General features: G+C 36.4%; 1 protein-coding gene across 1 annotated transcript in view; it reads left to right on the top strand.

The window, feature by feature from the left end:
- LOC100374538 (uncharacterized) overlaps positions 1-5,280 on the top strand; it is a 62,680-nt gene extending 57,400 nt beyond the window's left edge. The window contains exon 21 of the mRNA XM_085490699.1: positions 707-5,280. Within this exon, the coding sequence (XP_085346825.1) occupies positions 707-3,393 (2,687 nt within the window). The 3' untranslated portion in view covers positions 3,394-5,280. The remainder of the gene's footprint in view (positions 1-706) is intronic.
- The last annotated feature ends 10,313 nt before the right edge of the window (positions 5,281-15,593 follow it).

Genomic DNA, 15,593 nt, shown 5'->3' with positions numbered 1-15,593 from the left:
ACAGAGTAATAGGGCATTGTTTGTTAATCTTTATATTAGATCATTTGATGAAATTCTTCGGAAAAAGACATTTAGCTTTATGAGTAGACTGCACCTTTCATCTAACCCCATTGTAACAACAACATTGTACATTTCAATTCATTCCCAGAGTTTAATATGGAAATTATGGGAGAAGAGAATTTTTTGACTTATATTTTTTTTTGCTATGGATTTTTTATAATCTGAAATAAACACAATAATAATAATTAAGGACTATTCCTTCTATCCTGCTCTGTCTCACCTTTTCCTTTTTCTTTATTAATTTCTAACCACTAACTCAGATGACTCAGCAGAATCTGCATAAATTCAAGGTAAACACTTTAATTTTCATTAAATACACATTTTTGTAACCAAATATTTGTCTGATCTCTGTAATATATTTTTCACCTCACTTTCTCATTTGTAAAGATCATCTAATGTGTTTGTTCGCATCCAAAATAATTTCCATCAGAAAGTTTGAACCTTTCTCAGTAACCTGTTCCATCTATATTTATTTGTCAGTATAAATATGTAAATCCTGAGAGTTACATACCAAAATTGTTGTGGTCAGTCAAAACAATAAGATGGCCATCATGCTGAGTATCCTTTATTCATCTTCCAGTTTTACTGTTACTGTGTTAATTAATTTTTAGTATCATTATTTAATCATCTTTATCTTAATCTGCAGGGATATCAAAGAAGAAGACTGTGACATTCGTGACTCCGGTATCTTATGTATTGCCTAGAGTTGTGAAGGCATGGCTCGACGAGAATACAAATAGAAATATCGGACCAGTGGAAATTCAAATGATTCTGAGATTTATGACAATATCTCAGTTGTTAACTGCTGTGAGGGAAGGACAACTATGTATCAATGTAGTTGGGTATGATCCTATACCACACAAGAAACAACTTTATATCAAACATTTACAGGCACCTCCCTGCTATACTGAGGCTGTTAAGCGATCATTATTGTATCGGAAGCGTGGATTCCATGGGTTAAAACCACACATCAGATATGAATTATCATCTTCTTTGTCTTCAATGAGTAGTACTATTTTACCAGACACCTCAACAGATCGAGATTCTTTGGATTCTTCATCAGTTGCTTCTACAAATTCCTCTTCTCATGATATGATGGACACCAAGCATGTGAAAGGTACATCGTACAGGAATGGTGGATATATGCCAGTGAGGGATGTCACCAACAGTTATCCCAAACGCTCCGTGAAAACCACCAAGAAAAAGAAGTACATAAAGTCACAGCATATTAATCAATCCCAGAGTTCATTGTCACATCCTTTTAGTTTGTGTCATGAAATTGATCGTACGAATGAAACAATGAGACCAGATGTAATGGATGCAGCATCAGCACTACTGATGCTTCATGGGGCTGAGAATCGTGAAGTGTTTCCCAGAGATGTTAAAACATTTTGTGACGAAGAAATGGAATGTTCATCTACGAGCGAATACAGGGAAACAGACACTATATCAGAACTGACTACAAGCAGTGAGAGCAGTAGTGAAGATGAAAGGAACCAGCCAACCTACCAAACTATTATGAAAACTATAGCAATGAACAATCCTGTTTCAGAATACGATGAAGATGTCATGAGAGATGACATAGATTCAGCTGATATAGGTAAAAGCACAACATGCGATTTCTTAATTGACAGTGAATCATCAAGTAACCAAACAACTTCTAGGAATTCTAGATCAGCATCTCATTCAACTAAGTATACAGACTTACAAATAATCAGTGACCAGGATAAATATATAGACAAGCAGGAAATAAAGATGACACACCATTTATTGAACCCAAAACAAACACCTAAGAGCAAATGTATAAATATTCAGGGTGAGAAACACAAATCAATCAGACCATCAACTAACTCCATGACAGTGTTTGCTGTTCTTTCAAAACCGAACAAGTTTGTTGGAGCAACAGAGGTAAAGTATGCAAACAGTGATGCAAAACCTGAAGAGAAACAATACAGGGAAAAGCAAAATGAACCACCAAATTTAGAAGTTGTTAGTCCAGATATATCTATGGATGTGACATCAAATGATCATATCTGGAGCTCCAATTTGAGTACATGTAGTTCTTCTGACTCTGGGGAGGGTTTTTATAGTGATTACTCGCCAAATGTGACATTGGAAAGGCCAGCAAAGTCTGCCAAAACAGTGTCAAACAAAGCAAGACATGATTCCACAAAAGGATTGCTTATAAAAATTCAACATAACACAGCAAGGAGGATTAAACATGAACAGGGAAAAGAGAAGGCCAAACGATATAATGCTGGGCATTCAAATACTGATACGAATCAATTTGGTAATGTTTATGCAAATCATAATGGAAATCTGCCTCATAGCAATCTTAACGGACGAGATGATAAAGAGATGAAATTGAGAACAGATAATCAAATTCACACTGCGAATTGTGGCACATCATCTGATGTTAGCAAAGATGACACTACCATACATAAGATTAAAATGTCACAATCAGTATCTATCTCAGTAGATTGCAATTCTGATTCCAGCTGTGATGGTCATTCTACTACCAGCTCATCATCAGTGGAAACTGTTGTTGATATGTCTTTGGAATGTCTTGGGAAATGTACTCCAAAAACCTCTACTGTGATTCCTGCCAAAAAAGCAAATTCTCTCAGCCTTGATAATTTGACTTTGAGACAAATTTTCAACCAGTCTGAATATCAGTCATTCATGGAAAACATGAGCAAATCAAATCATAAGGATTGCTCAAAAAATAATAAATTCAGGAATGATAACGAACCTCAAACTAGGAAGTTGGACAAGAAGCTTGGACCAAAGCATTATGAGGCAATACTCAAGAGATCAACATCATCTTTTAACAAAAATAAGTCTGCTAGTACAACATCGGTTGCTGATCAGCTGAAAATGCTGACTAGCATGGATGATGATTTTGCTGTTGCAGCAGAGAAGATTCACCAGATAGACTGTTTTTCTAATGAGGATAAGACAATAAATTCATCACAATCCAATACAAGGACGGATTGCCTGGACAATGGCATTGGACAGAAAGTTGGGGTAAATAAACATGCAGTACTTTTGGAATACACACCACAGTTATCCAAAACTAAGACAAAAACTACACCAGCATCTGAAACAATGTCAAAACGATCAAAACTTTCACAGAGTCTTTCACATTTGACAGACTTTAAAATGCCTCTATTGACCCGGAAAAAGACAGAGAATGTAGATGGCTATCTGTCAGATGAAACATGGCAACAGAAGAGGTGTGAACCAAAGAAAGATACTCGATCATCTGTGTTCCATGTGCAGCGATTTGGGGCTGCCGTGTTTGCATTGGTCAAAACGCAAAGCAACAATTGAAACATTTATATGTAGTATATATCCATATTTCTACTGATAGACATCCTGAAAATGAACAATATTCGTTAACTTTCACTTGCATGATACAATATTCAACATTTAAGGCAAATATGATTGCGAATATGTGGCTAATATTTGTTGTCACTGAGAACTAGTTTACTAGTTTTGTTGACCTCCATGTGAATAATTGTATTTATCTGAGAGTTTTTTTTTTAATTCACATCCAAGTGAGATTTCATTATGGCTGTGATTTTTACATAACATGTCCATAAACCATATCATATAAGACTACTAAGAGGGAATTTGTTTGTTGAATGGGAATATGTAGTTGTATGCGAGACAAATTCAGAAAGGCATGTGTTTAATAACTGAGTCTTTTCAATATAAGTTGTAAAGTAGGATATTCATATCAGTAATTGCCACTGCATTAACCTTTTGAAGACATTCTGCCTTGAGTGTCTTTTTTCGGTATGGCTCGATTTACATGCAACATTTCAAATATATGTATATAATTATAACATTTCATCTATCAAATCAAATTTTTTGAGAAATTTTGTATCAACTAGACATTCTAACTCTCATTTTGCTAACTTCTACATTTACTCTGTAAATCAAATTCATTGTATACTATTTTCAGATAACTTTCTGATACATTTACATTTTCATTATTAATCTCACACTTGTACTTTCTAAGGATTTTGACTCCTACTAATCTTGTTTTAACTGAAATCATTTTGAAATGCTTAAAGCTCATTCGCGAAATGAAGAGAGAATAAAGGAAGTCTCAAAGCTGACCAATGACTACCATGGTGAGCCCTTAAGTGGTGTGCATAATATAGTCAAATCGATCACACCATCCACAAATTACACCATAACAGGTCTCTGAGTAAAAGTGTACACTACATGAACTCCAGCTGCTCATTTGTGGGATTTCACATACATTTACTGAACATTGCTTTGACCTTGTGTTGGTCGCCAGGTTATTACAGTTGTTTCCTGGGAAAAAACATGAATAATGTTGGCATCGCATGGCGATTTTTGAATTTTGTGAATACCTTTTCACACGTTTTATGACATTGGATTACAAATGTATGGTTCATTTTAATTATGGAGATATCTATATAAAGTATTTTTGATACTGTATTTATCCAGGTATCCGCCCAGGCTTTTGAAACTGCCCTTTTTATTACTATGGTTTGACACAATATTGGAGTTTTCCCTCAATATTTTATGCCTTTCTTTTAAAAAAAATCGTATACAAACATTTGATAAGCACAGTATGTGAAACAACATGCATGTAAATGTATTATCGGCCAATTACCTTTCTTTACGAATATTACATGTACTACGAGTTATATGCTCAAGTCCTGGACGGATACCCGAATATATACTGTAAATTGTTTCCAGTTGTAACATCATATAGCCTGTAACTATTACCTATTTTTCTACAGTATTATGAAAACACATTATTGATCTTTGAGTACCAGATAAAGATCAATTTTTGAACAATAATTCTCTCAATTGGTTTAAAAATTATGGTGAGAGTTTGTTAATACAGCTCAAACAGTCATTTATGGGTCATCCACCTCAATTAATATTGTTAATATACAGAGAAAGACAACCACAAACAAACTGGTTTACAGTGTTACGATTTGTCTTTGTGGGCTTATGAAAACAGAGATGCATCTGGGAATGGGATGTTTATATTGCTTTTAATTGAATCATCAGAACTTTTTTTGTTTATTAATTCAGATTTTTAAAGTAAATATTTATCACAACTTTACTAGTTATTTACTAGTTGGATTGCCACTTTCAAAAAATAAAACTATCTTTATTTGAATTGATTGTATTTCTAATATCTGATTATATTTTAAGCTACAGTAATAATTTAAATCTCCTCACTGATTCGGCCATGTAATCTATTGTTCTGTAACTATATTGTATACTTTGTCTACAAAGTATCTTATATTCTGGTTGGGCTGCTCCAGCTTTCTTGTTTATTAGTCATACTAATTACGTGTACTACTTTTGTTCACATTAGATATTTGTCAAAGTTAAACAAAGTGATTCTTAAATCTGCAAGTTGGCCCCCGAAATTATAAATAATGGTATCGCCATCCTGGTGCACAGGACCTCCAGGGATTATGTGTAATACTTACAGTTTTGCTTCATTTTTTGTGGTGTAGCACTGGCGCTGTCAAGAGAGATGTCGCGAAGGTAATTAGAAGTTAGTGTGTTCTGTGGATTCCAGTACCATGGTGCTAGCACATGGTCTAACACTGCACTAGCACAGAAGGCATGGGAGTTAGAACTCTGGACATCTGCATTTGAGCATGCAAAGCTGATCATCTCTACAATCCTTCTTTAATCTCTCTGTGGCAATTGAACCTCTGAACCTGCCCTTATAAAAATGTCAGCCTTGTCGCACAGTGCTGCGGCGTCTATACCTCAGGGCTGCTGCAGTCATGCTGCCCATTTCTTCACATGCAAATTAGCACTGCAGCACGGGCACGGATACGGCTACTTCTCGCACAGATACTTGCAGCGCGGATGTGGCTACTTTCCGCTCTGATCATTACAATCAAGTTTTTAGGATGTCGCTACCACCAAACCACTGGTTCACTTCACACCATTACTACCTTATTCCTACCTTTGCTGGAAATAGTACAAAACAATTTTCTCAAAAAACACTTACTATGATGAAAAGAGTCGTCTCTTCTGGAGGAGGATTGCTCCTGAATGTCAATATCAAATCCCAAGGCATCTGACTCGACATTGCAGAACACACCAAGTGCACACTCCATATAGGAAGTTCATCACAACTTAGATTCAGCTGCTTATCATTCTTTGCCCTGCTTTCAACTCGAATTGATTTCAACAATGTGGTTATTACTTACTAGTATCCACTTAGTTAACCTAAAACCACACATCACAGAGGTCTTGGGCTACCGACTTTGCACTTTCTTCAGTTGCATATGATTTTAGACAGTCATCCACATTTTCAGGACTCTTTCTCTTTGTAATTTCAGTATCGAACAAATCATGGTTATCTATAACATTCTTGTGCATTAGCTTTTTCAGTTCCCTAACCACTGCCAGGATGCCCTTACTTGCTGATACCTAGCATCACGACCGTGCCACCCGCCGCCTAGCAAACCATGCACACCACATACAAACCATCAACACCACCAAGGCTATGAGCCGGAGGCACCCCATGTATGGATTCAACACTTGCTCACTATCGGGCATCCTAGAACTTGGACACCCCTCCAAATTGAAAACACTAATATCACCTATTTGTCCATATCATGTTCATTGGTTGCTCTATAAACTTGTCTTGAGAAATGTCACTTCCTTGACTTCCAGCTCTGTACGAATCTTGCATCTATCATCTGCTACGTCCATCTCAATTTCTAAATCAAGTTGTTCTTCCATTATTTTGAGCTGAAATCTTGCTTGCTTTTAGCTTCTCTGTTCTGGCTATCAACTCTGCTTTCAATTGGTCTTTTTTAGCCTCTGCCATAGCTGCATAGAACTAAATCTGAATCCATTCTCTGATGTTGTCTTGGATATTAAGAACTCGTATGTCACCATCCACTGGTCTCATTGAACTCAAGTCTGTCATTCGATCATTCATTAATTGTGTTCAGCTTCTTACATATAGTGTCTCAATTTTTCAATTTAGTAGTGTAGACAACAGTCACCGAATATGCTTGTGTTTCTAATTATTTGGATACTTGATCAGTGTATCTGTTTAAAACGTACCACATATAGTCAAGTCTGGGAATGACGCCACCAGGAGAGTGAATGTACTTATTATGGTTTGTGAGGGTGGTGAGTGGGAGGGATTGATTCTAACAATCGATGGTATATATGTTACCTTACCTTGATTCTAAATCCATCCTTGACTTACTTTTTAACATACACAAAACTAACAATTATCGTTTTTAAGACATAATTTGGCGATCTTAAAAGTAGCTAATTAACTATCAATGTTATGGTCAAAACATAATTATGCAACTCAGTTTTATCATTTCTGGTACACTGTCACTACATCGTTAGAGCGCCACATATGATAGCATTGGAGACGGGGAGTAGAACCTAAACAAACTTGATGATTACTGCTAAAAATCAGTCACAGCGTTGGTTTTTGTTGTAGAAACTTCGAAATACTGGCAAATTTACAGTTTACAATCGAATGTATGGTAGATCTATGTATGCTGTATATTGCGAAACACTTTATTCAGATAAATCTTGTTTTATTTTAGTTTAATTTTTCCATGCGACGAGAGTCGCATTGATGATGTAATAACATATTGCAACCACGTAGGGTGATCATGCGTTCTCCAAGTGATCACATCCGGACAACCAGTAACACTAGTTTACGATAATAATGATTCATAAATGATTTATTTCTGGATTTGAGCGATGTTTTATGTACGTTGAGATTTTCACTGAAAAGTATGTATTGTTTACTCGCCGCCTGAGGTCGCCATTAAGTTAATATAAACTTCCTTTTCTGTGAACTCTTGTGGAGCCGTATTTGTAATCTTGAAAAATGCTTGGTGCGATTTTGTGAGATTCTATTTTTATATTGTTACAGTCAATCTTTCTATATCATCAGAGTACTATTCAGCATATATATACATGTCTTAACTGGTATGATGAATAGGAATAAATTGTAACTTAAGGTAGCGAGAGAGGACAAACTAGAAAAAATAAAAACATGTTTCAACAAATTTCGGATTATGAAACATTATATAGTGTACTTTCTTTATCTTTGGTCAAAATTTACTGTGCGCGATGCATTTGGTGCGTAATTTCAGTTTATTCCTAACAAATCTAGTTGTGGATAAACATGTCCTCCGTACATTTACATATCATGTTGAGTAGCAGACTTAAGACAAAGGATTTAATTTGCATGCTGATTTGTTGACCATCCAGCTTTATCCTATCCTGTGTAATCTATAAATAATGTCAGTTACGCGATCAAAACACAAACAAACATTATGCTATAGAATTTCAAGCTTTTCTCTGTGTTTTAATAACATAATATAATCATGGGAAGGAGTTCTTAAAAAGGAAAAAAAATCCACAGATGAATGCTGGTATCGAGTTACTAATATGAAATGGAGTACCTGACGTCTACACACCATTAGAGACTAACACTGGTCCATGCGAGAGTCCCCGTGTTTCCAGAAGTTTGGTAGGATGGATCATGGAATGTGGTTCGAAGAGTAACTGATGAACAAATTGGTATAATGCAGAATTGGTCGTTAACAGAGCTGAAATAGTTGCCCTACAAGAGGTGGAGGAGCTCAAAGCATTAGACAAGCTAGTGAAAATGTTCATAAACATGGATTTTTCTGAATGGGTCATTGGCAATAGGGAAAACTCTCAAGAAGACAAGAAGACTCTCAGTTAGTCACACCTATGACACGTACAGAGGGGTACAGAGGGACAATACACGATTGGGCTGCCATTCCGAAATGATGATGCGAAACTGCCAAATAACAGCAGAGTTAAGGGACTTGAGAAAAGGGTTTTCTAATAATTATAAGTCATTCATGGCAGAATTGAGAAGAAATATGCTGTATTTGTACCACAAGAAATACTAGATCGAGATAATGGCAGGGTGTGGTACATGCCACACATACATACTACAGTGTCAACCAACCAAGCCTGAGAATATAAAGAGTTGTTTTTGATTGTTCAGCGATGCTGCACTGCACAAGAATGCCACAGATAGCCAAGATTTGTTCGATACTGAAATTATGGAGACAGTTCTGAAATTCTATGTGGATGACTGTCTAAAGTCATGTGCCACTGAAGAAAGTGCAAAGTCGGTAGCCTAAGACTTCTGTGATATTGGTGGTTAACTGAGTGGATAAACAATAGCCATATTGTTGAAATCAATTCCAGTTGAAAGCAGGTTAATCTAATTTATGATGACCTTATATGCAGCGTGCAATTAGTCTGGCAGTTCCATTTGTGCTGCCTGGTAATATTTTTCTTCAAGACTTGTGCCGACGCAATATTGGATGGAACAAAGAGATAGACAATAGAGAGCTACAGAAGTGGAGAAAATGGGCAGCAGACCTCCCTCAATTAAAGACGATCTCTGTACTAAGGTGTCTCAAGCCCTCAAGCTTTGGCAAAAAAGTTAATGCTTATTAATTGTTAAGTTACGAGTGAAAGAAGTTACGGTACTGCATCCAACATTCATTTTGCAAATGACAAAAGAATGCTCCACTGCACCCTTTTGGTTGGTAAATCCAGAATAGCACCAATCAATAAAAAATGATCACTTGCACACATTCGTGGCAAATCTTGTGAATGTTATCTGAGAAGGATCTGAGACATCACAATGGAGGTATCCAGATTCTAAATCAAATCCTACAGATGACTTACCTGCATGGCAACATGTGCAGTCCATGGGCAGCCTATTTAATGTATACAGTTTTTTATATTAATGCTCTTAGCAATTTAAGGCCAGGAGAAGAAATGTCAAGTATATAAGGTCAGATAATTTTACAAACCTTGTCAAAGAACTGCAGGAGGAACTTAATAATTGGAACAAAAAAAGAATTGGAGATTTAATCCTCCTACTGGATCAGACGGAATATGGGAATGACAAATTAGAATGATTCTCAAGATTCTTGTGTCACTCTTTAAAGAACAAATGGTATATTTGAATGATGAAGCACTTGAGGCTCTCTTTTGTGAGATGGAGGTATGATCAACGGGCACCCCAATTTGAAGCATTGACTCCAAATTACCTGTTGTTACTGCATGCAAATCAGACCCTGTCTTCTCGTGTAATTGAGAAGCAAGACACTAAGAAACATAGATGGCACCAAGTGCAATATTTGGCAAACGTATTTTGGAAGAGATGGCTGAAGGAATACCTACCATCAATGCAGAAAAGTCAATAATGGGTACACACCAGGCAAAACCTGGCTTGGGGGATAGTGTCTTGGTTATAAATAATTCAGTTCCAAAAAATGTCTGGCAGGTAATAAAGAGCCAAAAGGAATTGGTTCGAATGGTTAAAATGGAGACCAGTGTGTTATTGCGTCCAGTGGACTAGTTGTGTTTGCCACTACATCTGATGATGTTGATGGTGGATTTGAAGGTATAACTGAATATAACAAGGTATAACAAACTATAACTGAATAAATTTATTGACAATTTGGTCTCTGATGAGATATACAAAATCACTATTTCGTCTATAATGGGGTATGGGTCTGGGTGTTTACTTCCCGGCCGCACAGTCCCACCAAACTGTATGACCTCGTTTTTGGCTCGTTTTTTTTTAGTTATTTGGCTCGTTTTGTGTCGTTCCATGTTTTGTCAATGGCCCCTGGTTTAGGCACGGCTTCTGGAATTGTACCGTACATAAGTATTGCTGCAACTCTCTTGTGTGAAAATTGCGCGAATAATATAGCGCCATCGCTCACTCACAGCATGTATCATTTCATCTCTGCATAGTTGAGCGAACACGTGTTATTGACACAGGTTGTTAAGTTATAAAAGTTGGAGTTTGCAGGTCACTCCTGACAATGATCAATCCATCACGCAGTGGAGAGATTTATAGTACTGCTGCAAGTTTTTTGTGACCTGATGGTGGATTGGAACAACTAAGCGAGGTATGTAATCTATGGCCGGCATATTTATCAAAAATACTCAGATAATAATAATTTAAAACATGTTTCAGTGTTACTTGGTGTCAAACGGACGGGTGTTATACACCGGTGCGTCACAACCCCAAGGTCATTGTGTTGTAAAATGACATTTTGGAAAATGGAACATTCTAATTTGCAATATGGAATTTGATTAACAATACAATAGCTTCTAAATTTATTAAGCACACATACTAATCAACATGTAGATCATTTCAAACAAAATATGTTTAAAACAGTACTCTTTAAAACATGTCTGCACCCACATTCCATTCACATGATATATGTCTGTAGTCCTGTATTTATGCCGAATATAAACCAATAAATTAACTGCTCCTGTGTATATAAATGTGTTATCACGCACGTTTCTATGGTTGTCTAATTAGTAACAGTATAAGGATCAACCTCATTACCATATTCACAACGTTATCATATATGACTTATTTATCACCAATGCCAATGCTACGTGCCTGCTAAAAAGTTTGTTAGCACCAGCTTTTTCGACCGCTACAATATGTGTATTAATGATGTTCTTATGCTAATCTCAGTATTTCTTTCTTTTGCGCAGATCATTCATAATGGAATATTTTACACTTATGTCAGCAATGCTGGTAGTCATGACAACTGTCATACTATATGGTTACGTGTGGCTCACGAAAAAGAGGGCTAGAAAACATGGGATAGTTGATGTTAGCAAAGATGGGCGGGAAGTTGGTGACTGGGAAAGAATGATGTGCGAATGTGTGGACCTTGGTATATTAATTAATTCATATGTGATATTTTTAGACTCAAAGATTGAGCTCACGGAAGATATGTTGAAAAAGGCAGCACTTATGATCGGATCAAGACACCCTCTTTTGCGCATGCGTATTTTAGATGTTATTGACAGTAATGGGGTTACACGAAAATTCTTTCAACCAATTGAGAATTCATTCATTGATGTGAAAACTATAATTGGAGATGACTGGATTGAAGCGCATTCAAATGAGATGGCCACCTGCTTCGATATTCAAAATGGACCACTCTGGCGACTGCGTCTTCTGAAAGGTACTACAGGTGTAAGTCAGATAGAAGATGTCTACAAAAGTACAATTATCGTAACATTTCATCATAGTATAATTGATGGAAATACAATAATGAGATTCGTGGATGAGCTTTTGGATTACTTAGATTCAATTGTTGAAGGAAACGAAAAACTTCCTGAAATTCTTCCACTTCAACCATGCTTAGAGAAGAGCCTTGGTGTTACTGGTATGTCGTGGTGGAAAATGCTAATCGTGTTTATTGTAATGATGAAAGAAAGATTGTTTAAACGTCCCAACCCTTATATAGAACGCCACGGACTAGAACAAACAAGAAATCCTGGTGTGGTCGCAGCAACAAAAGTCATTCCCATCGAGTTTTCCAAAGAAGAAACTAAACTTATCAAAACGTATTCTGCAAAACATAAAGCTACTGTCAATGGTACTCTCATGGGTGCTGCCCTTGTCGCAGCAGCAGCAGTTATTACTGGTGAAGACAAATCTGAAAAATCTATGAAAATGAAAACATCGTTTCCAGCTAATTTGCGAGGTGCATGCATACCTCCGTTAGATCCCAATGAATCATTTGGCACTTATGCACCTGCATATTTTATGGAAGTAAACGTTCCAAATAAAATTGATCCAGAAACATTTGGTAAATTTGCATCTGATCTTACAAAACGAACACATGAATTGATACGAAAAGGTGAAGGTCAACAATTCCTTCAATTGCTTGAAATGATATATGACTTGAATCTTGGATTGACCTGGCTCATCGAAGCATTTATGGATAAGAAAATAGCAAACCGCAGTGAAGATGTTGTTATGCTTTCCAACCTGGGAAACCTACATTACTTTACAAAAGAAAAGTCACGTGCCTTTGAGATAACTGGTAGACACAATGGCTGCTCGTCTGAGAAATTTGGAAACGTGTTTGATAATTACGCTGCAACTATTCACGGTAGACTTTTTTGGTCCGTTGCATATGTGACGAGTATTGTGAACGAAACCCAAGCCCAGGAGTACGCTGACATGATAGTTGAAATATTACAGAGAGTCTGCATGTAAAACTGAAGCAAAGTCATATGTGTTGATGTGGCTAAGAGGGCGACTCCGCATCACCCACTAGCATAATGTAGTGAAATTAACATACTGAGATAAATACTAATTAAAAGTTAAATAATCTTGAAACATACAAATTATCTGAACAGGACGTATACTTTCTACCTTCCCTAGATTGAAAGTTCCAGCGGATCACTAAATACAGTATAGTGGAAATAACAAATTACAATCTCACCTCATTGAATGATATTATTTTTATACTATTTCACTACAATAATTAAAACTAGGTATGAACATGCTACATGAATTTAGACAGTCAAGGTTCAATTAATGGTCATCCGCCAACTTCACACAGCAACAAAAGATGCGATGGCAGAATACATGTCAAAGCTGTGATTTTGTGAAATGTATAGTTCATGCAAAGTACGATACTCAATTGATATGACCAGTTCAAAGTTGACAGTCGGAAAAGTAGGTTCAGTCAGTGGGCACCTCCCAATCTTAGAGATACGCTTGGGAAGGAACAAAATGAGTTGAAGATGTTCGCAAGTAAATGATAAGTGAAGACTCTTCATATCAAGTTGGCAGATGGAAAAGAGCAGTATTTTTGTACGTGAACTAATCACAATGTGGACAAACATTGGTAGATGCTGATTCGCGCACACTCTTCTCGATGCGTTCGTACACTGACCCCAGCCATTGCTCAGTGCCTAGTTATTCTCTGACAAACTGGACAGCACGTAGTACCGATCGACCAATGAGTACCAGTCACTGCAACGAACGGCATTGCAATAGAATTATTTATTCGATTGCATTTGGTGTTTGCCGCAGTTGCCTGTCACTGAGCTCTCTCGTGTGCTTAGATAAACAATCAATAACGTTACCGACTTTATTGTGTGCATTTGAGTTTTTTTTTTTTTTTTTTTTTTTTTGCATTATGTTAAGAGGTACAATACAATACTTATCGAGGCATTGTTTATAGGAACTTATAATACATGTAATTATGACTTCGGGGAGTATACTGATTTTTGGATGAACAAAATCCCATCAAGTTGAATTCGAATATCCAGTGAACATGTGTTCATTATGGCCGCATTGGGCGTTATTTGTTTCAACCTCGGTGTGCTTCGAATGGCACAAATACGATTCTGATGCACAACTATTTATTAGATTGTTTCGGTATTAACCAGAACTCAAAATCCGACAGTATTTGAACAAAAACTACTCCACAAATTTGTATTTTTAAAATGTACTGCACCTAAATTATGATTTCTAAAATCACACAATATAATATTGGTAATATATAAGTATATAAGTAATATATATAAGTAATAACCCATCAACAAAACTAATACACATGAATAAAAATCTACAAATAACTGATGGACACACTCCCAGAGCGATATATGGCGGGTACCTCACATGGTGTACACTAATTTCGAAACACCTGGCATCCCCATATATACCATGGGGGCTATACATATTTTACTAATTTGAATATCTTATGTACCTTGTCATTTGTGAAATTAAAGCGGGGGAGTCGTCACCTGCGCATGCTCCAGATGGCTATAGCGTGTCATTGTTTACAAACAAGCTTCTACCCATGAGCCTTTGCGTTTTTAGCTTGTGTTATCATCGTCGCTTGGGATTCAATTCCCACGCGTGCGCAAGTGACGACCCTCCCGCTTTAAATCAGAATTGTCTCACGGAGTCTGGGCACATCATTACGTAACATAATATTAAGGGCAGCGCAAAAATTGTTAATTATTTCTAATTATTTGTCCACCAGATGCAGTTAACCTGAAATATGTGGTAGTGTATATGTAGAGAATGTTACTGGTAGGGAATAAATAAAGATTGTCTGTAGAAAACGGAGCTAGAATTACATAACAGGAAAAATTATTATTAATGCCAATTTAGATATATGCGTATATAATATTTAACTACAATAAAGACATTGTGACATTTTTTCGTTTTTGTGCAAAATAGTACTGTAAATGTACTTTTACCAAGTAAAATCATATAACGGTTATTGTTCATACGTGAGTTTTTCAACACACTGCATAGTATGTAGTTTTTAATCCATACTGTAATTCAAGACGAATAAAAGGCACAAATATAGAAAAATAAAGCAAATTGTTTTCTTGTGTAATCGGTAATTACGAAAATTATCATTGGTGTGCATATGTCATACACTTTGTTATGAATTATTCTTAATATATTTGTGAATTTTCATGTCAAAATCAGGTTTTTCGTCCCAAAGGAAAGAATATTCATGTCGCAAATGGAGAGTCTGTATCGTAGTATTGCTGGCATTAAGTTAAGGTTCATATAGTTTACCAGCCTATCCCTAATCATAATCACAATGCCAAGAAACATTTGGAAATCTAGGAAAGCTGTTTCCTGCATTTTCAGGGGCAAATTTTGCTGACAC

Source organism: Saccoglossus kowalevskii, chromosome 15, assembly GCF_978046115.1.
Source record: "Saccoglossus kowalevskii chromosome 15, keSacKowa6.1, whole genome shotgun sequence".
Lineage (NCBI taxonomy): Eukaryota > Metazoa > Hemichordata > Enteropneusta > Harrimaniidae > Saccoglossus > Saccoglossus kowalevskii.
Note: the sequence above shows the minus strand (reverse complement) of the source record. Positions and strands in the feature narration are given on the sequence as shown.